Source organism: Heliangelus exortis, chromosome 9 (genome assembly GCF_036169615.1).
Source record: "Heliangelus exortis chromosome 9, bHelExo1.hap1, whole genome shotgun sequence".
Taxonomy (NCBI): Eukaryota; Metazoa; Chordata; class Aves; order Apodiformes; family Trochilidae; genus Heliangelus; species Heliangelus exortis.
Window position 1 is genome coordinate 19,164,566 of NC_092430.1, and position 12,193 is coordinate 19,176,758.

The window sequence follows — 12,193 nt, forward strand, 5'->3', positions numbered from 1 at the left end:
AAACAAAAAGACAGTGGCCACCAGATCTTGTTAGTTTGTAACTAGACCTTTAAGATCATGAGGCAAGATGGAAGCTATTGTGTTGAACTTCCTTGGAGTATAACAAGGCATAAAAAATTTATTAAAAAGGGCCTTTTGTACTTTTTGTACTGCCAAAATGAAAAAGTACAATCACAGATATACAGAAGTTTTGTTCTTTCACTTTAAATAGGAGATGTATCTCTGTGTAATTTACTGATCCCATTTTCAAATCTGACATTTTCTGGTGAAATACACAAATACTGGAAGAAGGAAAAAATTTCTAGCAGCTTTTATTCTGTCCAGAACTGGTGGCTTAATAATTACAAGGCAGCTCAGTCTCACAGGAGCCACTTACTAATTTGCTAGGAGGTCATTCTTTTGTGTCAGTAACAGCTCTAAGTGCAGGAAGCTTTCCCAGCACTTGCGCATCATTTACACTCTACAGAATTATTGCACTAGAATTTCTCTCAATCTTTTAAGATAATTTTTTTTTTCAAAAATATACAACTGAAAAATGTTGTTTGTTTGTTTGGTTTTTTTTTTTGGCTCTGCATGAGATATGACCAGAGAACTCTTTTTCCTCAGCTGCTGGAAAAAATAAAATGCCCTACTCATAACCAGATTTTTTTTGATTTGGGTTCTCTTCTGCACGTAGTGTGTAGCTGCCTGAATTTTGCTATTAAACTTGCAGGCACTAACTACAGAGACAATGTAATTGCACCTCCACACGCATGGGATCCCTGCCTCACATGCACTCTGTAAAGACTTTTTTTCTGGTTGTTTTTCTTTCTTGAATGATCCAATTCATTTTGAGGGCTCAGTAAGATCGGCCAATACTGTGAACCTTTGATTTTTTGCAATCATGAATAGTTTTGCACTCACCATTGTATTTTTCTAGGATTAGAGTTTTCAAATACAACTTAAACCCCCACAATTTAAATCCCCTGTGACATAAACTTGAAGTAACAAAAAACAAAAACACCCAAAAACAAACAAAAAAACCCCCACCAAACCACACAGGAAAAGCCAGCCTGTACCTACCCCTGTCAGAGATATAAAACCCATTTCTGAAGCTGTCAGTTGAAGAGATCAGATTCTTGGTGTGTTTGCAACTTTTAAGAAAGCTGAAGCACCATTTCAAGGTGGGTTTTGGTGGTGGTGGGGGGGAAGTGTTTAGTTTTTTAAGGAAGGGAGGAGAGAGAAGCAGATAAATAAAGCTGCAATTTTTTCTAAGATATTGTCCCCCCTCACAGATTGAAAGGAAGTAGAATTGCAGAAAGTAGAACTGCACTGCTGGTGCTTAGTTTGTCAGGGGGTTTATTTCAGCTGGAATGTGAGCATTATAGATGTAAATTTCCCTGAAATAAATAAATGGGATATTAACCTCCTTTTTACCTGCTTCATAAGAAAATAAAATTTAAATAATAGCCTTGCCTTTCCTGAGGGTATGCATTTAATTTTATAGCCAGAAAATTACCACTTATTTTAGCCATCTGTAATCCTGAATCTGTTGGAAGAAGTTGCAAAACAAACATTCAAGAAAAGATGAAGAAACCTATGTCTGCAAAAATAAAATCTACTGTTTATCTTTGGCAGAAAATGTACAGGCCACTGACAGGAGATTGCTTCCATCCCCATGAGTTTCTTTATGCTTTAAACAAAAATACTACAAAACTGAATTCTAACAGATATAACTTTAGTTGACTTTTCTCATTGTAGCAAAACCAATCTCTCAAATGAAACATTCTGCTCTGAAGAACACTCACACACCCCTTCCTTCCAACTTTATAAGCCATATGATTTCTCTAAGTGGTCTGGACTTGGGTTGAGAACACTGGCTCCCAGTTACCAAAGATGCAAATATTTCTTCATGGTCTTCAACAGGTGCATGGACAAAACAGGAGATGGGCTGAACCGGGTTATTTTTGTTCAACTCTGAAACTTCCATTTTCCCCACATAAGAGCTGCAAATCCCACCAGTAATACACATGGTCTTAAGGTATCCTTTAAGGTGTATAAATTTAAAACGATGTACTATACATCACCTAGTAGAAATTTTCCCTCTAATACTTAAGGCAGCATCAAATTACTGTGTTTAAATAAACTACCCCATGTTTTCCTTTACTTTTTGGCAGTCCAAGGGTTAGAGGTCTTTTTTTGGTTGTAGATTTTCTTTTTTATTGTGCACTTTTTTTGGGCAGGCTAAAAAGGCTTATGGCTTCTTAAGGCCAGGTAAAAGATTTGAGGCCTAACTTGGTACCCTGTGGTAAAAATACATGTAGCCCAGGTCTTTGGGAGGTCGCTCTGAGGCACAGACTTTAAGGTCATTGTAGATCACCCATCTGAAATGAAAACAAGATTGATTACATCCCATGTGTATATATATATTTAAAAAATTAAAATTAAAAAAAATCAAGTTTATCAGGGCCTTCTCAGATCCAAACTTTAAACAGGTTATAATCTAAAATTAGGTATTGCAATATGAACAGAAGATAAGAGGAATAGCTGATGCAGGTTTAGTGACAGACTCAAGAACTGAAAGGGAAGAGGACCATGCAGAGGAATGTGCAGTTACAGTTCAAATGAAGGAGAATCAGAGATTCCCAAGGCCAAATAATGGGAACATCAAAATCACAGTCAGTATCAGCACAACTGTACAAGCAACACGAGTATCAGCCCATAGTTTGATGGGTTTCTATTGATGGGGAATGAAAGGCAAGGTGAAATAAACAAAGGCAGATGCAGAACTGATGCCCAAAACCAGAGACTTGGAACAGCAAGCACAGGAGAGCCAATGATACATTTCAGCATAGACCCCAGAAGAATCAGCACTGACTCCTCACACCTACAACCTGTAACAACCTTCATTTCTGTAGTAGGAAATGTATACACAGTAACAACATGCATGTTCTGTTTGCCACAAACACACATCCTGCTCTGTAAAGATGCACACTTCAAAGAAAACATTTTCTCAACCTTGTGTGTCTCCTAGTTCCACTCACCTTCCTTCTTTTTTGAGATGACAAACATAGTGGCCACTCATTGTGGATGTTCCCATGTGGCTGATGAACCCAAACAGCTCATATCCTGTTTAAGAAATACAAAAAGGATCATAAGTCTTTTATTGCTATAATTGCACTATGACTTCAGGAGAAACTTTCTAATACTGGAGAAGCAGATAAGTGCTCCTAACTTAGACTCTGCATCCCCAGACACAGTTTCTGATAAGACTGCAGCATATTCTTTCTTTAACTAACAGTCAGATTCTATGTCAAACCAGTCCAAATCAAACCCATTTAGATCTGTGCACATAAAGCAGGGCTGTGGCCACAGTGCCTTCTAGAAAGGCAAAACAGCAGATTCATTCCCAGTTCACAGAGAGCACCACAGAAAGTGCTGGATAGGGAGTTCATTCTGCACACAAACTGTCTGTGTCTCTAAGTGTGACCACAGATCCCCTATTGATCAAACAAAACCCAGAAGTTCATAATTCAGCAGCTCATAAAAGAGAAGACAGGAAAGAAACCTCTTCCTTTAATGCAAGGACAATTTTTGTGCTTAATGTCTTCAGAGAACTCAGCATTGGTCCTTGAACCCCACCCATTCATGCCATTCACCCAAATCACCACCAAAAGTAAAAGGGTACCTTCTTTCAGGATATTGCATAAGGACAGGGGCCTGGATTTTGGTGGAGAGGGCTTTCTGGAGCCATTTTACAGAATCATGTTGGTTATCAGGATTTCAGGCACTCAGTAAATGGTCTCAGTCTATAAAGGCTAAGTACCACAAAAAATAATTATTCCAAATATTTTCTTTTAACCCAACGATAATCAATGTTTTCCATGTCTCCAAGAGACTTGAAATTGCTCTTTATAATATTAGAAACAAATAAATGAATGTCCTTATCTAATAACAGCAACCACAAAACCAAAAATCAAATTGGCTGTCAATTTTTTAATAAGACCATTACAGTCACGATGAGAGGTACCAGTTTAGAACATTCTACAGTTATTAGAATTGGTCACTAAGGACGTTTTCAAAAAACGTTATGTAACATGTTTTGTTAGAACCACCGCTGAGCTTTTGTACTCTACTGCTTTTACACTTAAAAAGGTTCTTTGCCGACTTCACAACCTTGACTGCTGTACATTAGCCCCATCTTGTGGTTTATTTAGCATTAGCATGACTTAGGAGCTCAAAGAAAAAGAAAAAAAAAAAAGAAAAAAAAAAAAGGAAAAAAAAAAACCAAAAACAAAGAAAAAAAAAAAACCCAAAAGATATCAACTATACCTGCCATTTTTAGAATATGAAACTTGTTTTAAGAGATCATCAAACACCCCATCAAACCACTGGAGGACAGAAACTCAGGTACTCTGTAACAGCAGCATTGTCTTTAGGATACTCAGCTTCTGAAGATTTAAGCAATCTAGATTTTCTTAGTCTTTTTATCTTGAAGCAAGAAAAACTAAAAACTAGGCCATGAGCATCTTATATTTCTGTGGCAACAGGAAATTTTTACACAGATTATTCAGAAAGTCCAGGGAGAGTTGTCTGAGCAAACACAGCCCACAAAACTTGGCAGCCCCCCAGAGCTGGAGTATGTCCAAGTCTTGGATCATGTCCAGAAAAACATGGTAACCACTTTGAAAACAGAAAGTAGTTCTACAAATGGTGTAGGTGTAATGCAACATGATACCAACTCTAACCCGAAGGAAAACTTACTTCCAGACCCATCTTTGATCCTGGGTCCCTCTGATCCTGTCTCTGCAAGGATATTGGCATTAGCATTATTCTCCATATCCATCATGTTCAAAGCAGGATCACTTTCTTCCTCTAGTTCAGGGTGGCTAAAGATCCATTCCAGTGCACGCTCTAAATTATTGTTCTGGGAGTCAAACAAGCAAAAGAGCAGACTAATAAATTCGTTGGCAGAGTAAGGCTCGTGTTCATCAGCACTTAAACCTCAGAAGATACATACTCTTCCTCCATGGAAAACAGTATTCAATTAGGACTCTGCGGAAGCTTTACAGATGGAAAAGAAATCTACCCACAATTAATCCCCATGGCCCTCAGTTTCTCATCTTGGATGTCCTTAGGCAACCCAGTTGTTTCTCAGCAGATGGCAAAAGGAACTAAGTTTTCCTCACTTTCCTCCACATTTTAACATTCAAGTGAAACACACAAACCACCTTCCCCACTCTTATCCAGAAAAGTCAGGCATCCCTCACTTTGCCAACATATCTCTATGTGTATCATTCAACTCACTGGATTTTTATACCCATGTTTCAAAGGTCTCTGCTCATGCACGTGTAACAAAGCACACAATATGAAATTAAACCCAAGTGCTACCAATAATTCGTGGAACTCACTGTTGCCTTCAGTGCTTGAATTGCTACATTCCTTTGGAAGCCCATGGAAACAATAATTGCAACAATCTCCTCAGGAGGCTGGTTATCTAGCCCGACAGCTCCTAATGCAGCTGCTCCACTGGAAGTAACTTCTCCAAATGCAGGTATGACCAAAGGCTCAGCAAAGTCTGGAACAAACAAAGATTCATCAGCTCTTTCATTTGCCCCAATGGACTGGAAACTCAACACAAACAAACAAGAAAAAGGTCTTCAAAAGCAGCCCTTAAATCAACATAAGTTCATTTCTCTGGTCCAGTTGGGACTTACATGTGCATAAAGCCTTAAAAAGAAGATGAACATGCAAAGTAGCAAATTTCTAGGATGATAAACTCATACTGAGCAGGCTGGAATAACTTGGCACATTACAGAAGTGAAACAACTGCAGGAGAGTAGCACAGACAGGTATGGAAACAAAGACAACACCAGAGCAGTAGAAAATCCAGCTGATAAACATACAGATGTAAAATGAACTAATTCCATAGCTGAAATATGTCAGCTAAGCCCAAGTGAAACTCATTCTCCATGTACACAAGCAACACAATGAAGTGTGAACTCAACCAAGTTTGGAGTTTCCTGGCAAGGGAGTGCTCAGGTATACTCAGTGCTGCATCATGGGTCCAAATTTTGCATGGATGAAACACAGAAAGTGAGGAACAGCTAGCAGCCCTTTCTATCAGTACTTAGCCCATATTCTCAGTGTGGCATGAATACTCTAGCCTGAACTAGAGAAAGCTGATATGGAAGAAAAGCATCAGGACCACAGGATTCTTTGTACTTACACTCCATCCCAAGTCAGCTTTCCCCTTAGCAGCACAGACCTAGCCAAAGGGTGGAAAACAGAGAGCTGGTCCACACCTTCAGTGAGGAAAAGACAGTGTACTTCTGGTTTAGCTTAGGTTTGTTGTCTTCTAGGCAGAGGATGCCACATAATGGTCAAGATCTGCATAACACAGCATCTGAGGAAAATCCACTGACACTTCCAGGGGCGGGGCAGGGCAGCATTGTTTCTGTCACACATTATAAAATTTCTATTGACTGCTAAAACACACAACTTAGTTTCCAGTCACTGACCTGGTTCTTCCATGTGTGCAATGATCCAGTTGAAAGCCACTTCAGCACCCAAGTTGCCTGTATAGTACACAGCTTTCCGACATGCTTCCAAAGGAAAACCCATCTCTGCCAGCTGCATAACTGAAGATTCATCGATATCTAGAGCTACAAGAAAGGAGCTTCTAAAATATAAATGTCTAATTTCATCCATTGTAGAGCATTATTTATTGTTACTCACGATGCCACATATTACACAATAAATATCTCTTGAATTTGTTTTAATACTGTTTTAATAGGAATCAACCTTGTACAAAGCATTATAGCATTTGTTATGGGCTTACTGGTAAAATTTTGTCTCAGTAATCTACATAGACCTTTAAACCTTGAATTCCTACAGGACTTTATTTATTAATAAACATCACAGCTGTATTTCAAGTGCCGAGGAAGCAATGTGCTGAGCTCAGCTAGACATGGCAGCCAAGAGCAATCAACTCTCTTAAAGCCAGGAGACTGCAGGTAAGAGAAACAACAGTGGTTGATCTAATAGTCTCCAGTGAAACCTCATCTCTGAATGACAGGGCCCAACAGTTTCAGCTGAGATCAGAGCTCAGAGCAAGCCAGGATCCCAACTGTGACCCCCAGAACTGCAAGATCCTACTGATGAGCAGTAGATAGAGGAAGAACTCATATTCTGACTAAGCCTATGCTACTACAGACTTTTAAGAGTCCTGCAAACATGCAAGTAAATGCTAAACAAGTACAAAAATCAGCTGTTATTTAGAAGCATGCAGTATAATACTCCATGCAGCTCCACAACAGATAAGCCATTAGCTGAGCAGAAATATGACAGTTTTTTAAGCAGCTGAAATACCAGTCTCAGAAAAATGAGATACATACACTCCATGAAATGGTTCGTCATACGATCTGAAAATAGAAAAAAGAAAAAATAAATCAGGGAAAAGGACCTATATAAAGGTTAAGTAGATTTGTATGGGAATTTTTTTTTTTTTAAAGTTATAGAAGCACTAAACCTCATATAGGCAAGGCACACTCATTCTTGCATCCAGGATGTTTTTGCCTTACACAAGGGATGTTTCTGCCCAGTAACTTCCCTAACTCAGCTCAGAACAAAGTGCCACTGGTACTATCAACCAGCAGGAAATATCAGCTGATGGCTGATTTAACCAACTAAAGCAAGAATCTCTTTTGTTATAAATAAGGTACCATCACCCATGCACTTCACTAAATCTAGGTCAGTTCATTGACTAAGAAGATAAAAAAAGAAAAGGCCCCGGTAGGAAACTTACAGGTAAGGGACAAAGTCAATGCCTTTAGAGAACTGAATTTTACCATAAGTTTTGTGACACACATCTGTTCCTTGAGACAGTCTTCTTTAATGGGTTGTAAAGCCCATATACTTCCAGAGAAGTGGACCATGCATCCATATACAGCTGCTAGAGCCTACTGCAACTTAATTTTTAAATTCCAAGAATTGTTAAATTTTAAATCTTATTTTATGATGAAGTTCTTTTTTCTTAAATTGTAGCCTTTTGTGTATTGTACTGTGAATGAATCAATTCTGTAGACATGGTTTGCTTCTTACTCCACCTTGAACCAAAGTGTTGCAAGTTATACAAGTGAACTCTGCAACTGAACAGAAGACCATCTGCTCAGAACTGTAACACTACAATCCTGCAGCAAATAATCACAGAAACTGACAGACTTTAAAAGTCCTAATCAGAATGGACTATATACCATTGACGAGGGAGGACACAAGAACTGAGAGACTGATTTAGCTGCAGTATCACACAGACTACTTTACCACCAGGTTTGAGACAAGAGTTAGTACAAAAGTGCCCAGAAGATAATGGCAGTTTTGTAACACCTCTTATGCAAAAGTAAGAAATGAGTGGATTAATGCTCCACTTGTGACACCTATCATGAGATTCAGCGTAAGGGGATGAGTCCCTTGCCCCAGGCCCTGGGATGTGCAGTGATTTTATTGAAAGGGATTCATGAACATGCACTGACAGCCAATGAATGGACAGAAGGTGGTCTCTGCATGTAGCTGATTTTCATAAATGTAGAAGTCTTCACACACTTCTCTATCCACTTAAGTCCTGAATACCAGTCAATATTCAATAGGGATGAGCACAAAGACTTCATCTTTAAATGAGGATAATCATCCATGCAAATAGAAGGCATGGAAAAAATCTGCTGCTAGATTAAGAGATCATAATGCAGCACAAACTGCTCCACCAAGCAGCACTATATTATTGCAAAAGAGGTAAACATCAGACAGAAGGGCACATGAGGGACTACAGTCAGTGAAGCAAATGAAATGATCTATTTCACAAAATGCAATATCTATCTTTGGGTACAGCAACTTCATAAAAATAATAATTCTCTGGGGAGAGGCCAGAGCAACAGCATCAATAGTAAATCCTGAAAACATCAAAGCAGAAAATCCGGAAGAACTCGGGTTGTATAGGAGGGAGAAAACAAAACCAAAAAAAGGCTGTGGGGTATGGTAACAGCCTTCAGCTATTGAAGCACTGTTCAGCTTTTTAGTTCATAACTTCAAAAGGTGAAAAGCAAGTATGTGCTAGAGGGAAAGGGGAATAGAGGAGAAAAGTTGTCAGTTAATACCTTTTGGGTCATCCGGAATGATAATGGGAGGAGCGATATCTGGAAGTTCTTCTTCTCCTGGCTGGAGACCTCTGGCTCGAAGGTGGCTGATATCTAGGAAATCTGGCATGTCTATGGACACATCTACAAAAGCAGATAAACAGGAGAAGCTTATGAATCCAGCAAAATGAACAAATGATAAAATGTACACCTTTGGAGAGGGGGCTATGGTACTCAAGCTACAAACACAGCCAAAATTCCCCTTCTGAAAGTAGTTATTTGAGAAATTTAGAACACTAAAGTAACATTTGACTAGGAGGTGAGGCTACATGGAACTTTATTTTAACTCCACAGACCTGATGGACTGGTTTAATCAGCCACAAAAGAAGATTCCACTAGGATTCTCTGAGTATAAACCTGAAACTCAAGCCAGGTCATCATTATAGAGCAAAGCATGTACATCTTATGGGTTATCTTGACTAGATAAGAAAAAGGCACACACTATAAAAGGTATATACCAAGTTTTTTGGGTATCCAATCAAGGCCAAAGGTGAATTTCTTGATCTGCACCACTAAATACTCAGGAAAGGAAGCAAAACGAGAAGTCCTGGGAAGCACAAGAAATAAAATTCAGTGAAAGAAGGCAACAAAATCACAAGCAGCACAGATTTCTGTACATCATGCACACTGAGATGAGTAACGTTGGCTCTAAATGAGATGAACAGTGATGGATTTTATAAACAACTTTCACATCAAAGTTTTCAAGTGGAGAAGTGTTGTAGAAGCTTTCTATACATTCATATCCTCAAGTTGTTCTGAAGTTGAATGTCAGGAAATAAATTCTGAACTATATATTGGCTAGAAGGGTATGGGCTTGAAACATAGCTTGGACAGAAGGGAGTAAAGTCAAATCTCTTTGGTTTTTTTGTTTTGTTTGTTCGTTTGTTTGTTTCACACACACCCCCATCCTATTTCTTGTTAATACTTCTTTAAGCCCAAGATGTTCTTGGTTCTTTTATTTACCTGACAATAAACATATGGGCATGACAGCATATAAGATGGGTTCCTTCTTTTCTATATCTATCTTGTACCATGGCTACATGTGACAGCAGACTTAAGAGGCAACCAAACACCGTAGGATACAAAGTATTGGCTTGAAACCCAAACACAAAAAATCAATAACACAAACCATAATAAAGCCAACGTTTTCAGCATAGAATTTGACAAATGTAAAAATTTCCATCAACCTAAATTTTCTTACAAAACAGACAACCTTTGCTTGCTTCACTCTGCTTTGCTGCCCCACAGTGCCCTTCAGCATTTTTAGTCAAATGAAAACATCAAGACACTAAATAGAGATCCAGACTACATCTCCTATCACACAATACAGAGTTTTGTCACTAGTTCATACATAGGGTCCCGTTTTTAAATGTAGGCAGACAATTAAGCTACAAGCAATTAAATTTCAAGCTCTTAACAACAAAATGTTATCACCTCTTGGGAGTTTGACAGCTGACATCAATTTCTTTCCTGCGGAGTTGGTCCCTACTACCCACATCATGCTTGATCTGCACACTGCATTCATAAGCTCCAACACTAATATAAAGACAAAGCCCACTATGCCTTTGTCTGTTTCTCTCTACATCACATCCTGGTAGCACAGAGCACTACCATGTATCTTTTTAATATGCAGCGAGCCACACACTTACTTAACTCCTGCAGATTTTGCTTGAAGGGCACTGCTCCAGAAATCCTCTACATTGCTAGGTTCAGAAAAGGCCTTCAAACAGGCACTAAATGGGATCTTGGCACGAACGAGCTCTGGTGGAGGCCTCCTCGCAGCTTCTGCTTCTCGTCTCTTCAGCTCATAGGCAATCAGTTCATCTAAGAAACATACATGATAGCAAAAGCTAAATTAATATTGTAACAGTTATAGTGTCTCCCACCAGCCTTATTTTTGCAAGTTTTAGAAATAAAAAATTTACTTATCAATAATTTTTTTTCATGTCTCTAACTAGAACATCAAACCACCACTGATTGCAGGGCAAACAAGATTTGTCAGCATCTCCCTCCTGCTTCTAAATCTTCCAGCCTCCTCAGCCATTTTCTCCTTTAAAAACAGGTATGTTTTCTTAAGCAGCTCACAGACGTGAACAAAACACTCCAGTATAATGTCCACCACCATTTCATCCTCCTGCCCTCTCATAAAGCCGAGGATATTCAAATATTGACATATTTTTCTGGTTGGGTTTTTTGATTATTTCTTTTGAATGCATAATTGTTTTACAAGATATTCATTAGTAGTTCAGCTGCTTTTTTAGAATTAAGAAGTTTTTATATACTGGTTCGATGTTCAGGACAATGGAAATCCAATCCTAATGTGGATCTTGGGGCATACACATAAAAACAAAGGCTAAATAAATTGCAGTAGTGTTGTGGCATATCTCTGAGTTTTACATCACAAATATCTGACAACTTTATGATACCATTCTTGGTGATATATTGCTGAGCAGTGACAATTTATGATGGTGTCACTATCTGAGGAGAAATCTGCCTGAAAACTTGCCAAGAGTATCCAGGTAGAATCCTTTTTCCTTAAAAACATAAGCAGTGATGGTAAAGCCACAAAGTCATGTAAGTTTAAAATTTCCTTTAAAGAAAACCAAACGTAGTAACTTTCCCCAATCAGTTCATTGGTTTGGTTTGCCACAAGACCTGGAGTAATTCTATCCATACAAACAGATCACACGGGGATTAGAACTTCATTCCCACGTGGTTAAGACAAAGGGATGGAGCAGGTGAAGACAATGGACCAGTTTCTTCTTTACCTTTGTTTGTTGCTGCCTCCAAGGCCACAGGTAACTGCATGATGTAGTCCACCCTCTCCGTGTAGCGAACCTTTCTGGACTGGCAGCATTGTGTGCGTTCTTCCACCAGGAACCGGAAAACATCGCTAGGGTTTTCAGAACCCACGGGGTTCCTCTGAAAGAAAGGTGAGGTCCAGTCATTTAGGTGACTATCATTAAAATGATCAGAGAACCAAAGGCTGCTGGCTGTTTCATGGCAAGCACAGACACCAATCTTGC

The 12,193-nt window shown here is 38.9% G+C and overlaps 1 protein-coding gene across 1 annotated transcript in view; it reads right to left on the bottom strand.

The window, feature by feature from the left end:
• Nucleotides 1-538: 538 nt before the first annotated feature.
• USP13 (ubiquitin specific peptidase 13) overlaps nt 539-12,193 on the bottom strand; it is a 42,513-nt gene continuing 30,858 nt past the window's right edge. The window contains exons 12-21 of the mRNA XM_071752605.1: nt 11,936-12,089; nt 10,817-10,991; nt 9,626-9,714; nt 9,129-9,251; nt 7,377-7,403; nt 6,501-6,644; nt 5,391-5,557; nt 4,744-4,906; nt 3,024-3,108; nt 539-2,363 (exon numbers count right to left, since the gene is read on the bottom strand). Coding sequence (XP_071608706.1) covers nt 2,270-2,363; nt 3,024-3,108; nt 4,744-4,906; nt 5,391-5,557; nt 6,501-6,644; nt 7,377-7,403; nt 9,129-9,251; nt 9,626-9,714; nt 10,817-10,991; nt 11,936-12,089 — 1,221 coding nt within the window. The 3' untranslated portion in view covers nt 539-2,269. The remainder of the gene's footprint in view (nt 2,364-3,023; nt 3,109-4,743; nt 4,907-5,390; nt 5,558-6,500; nt 6,645-7,376; nt 7,404-9,128; nt 9,252-9,625; nt 9,715-10,816; nt 10,992-11,935; nt 12,090-12,193) is intronic.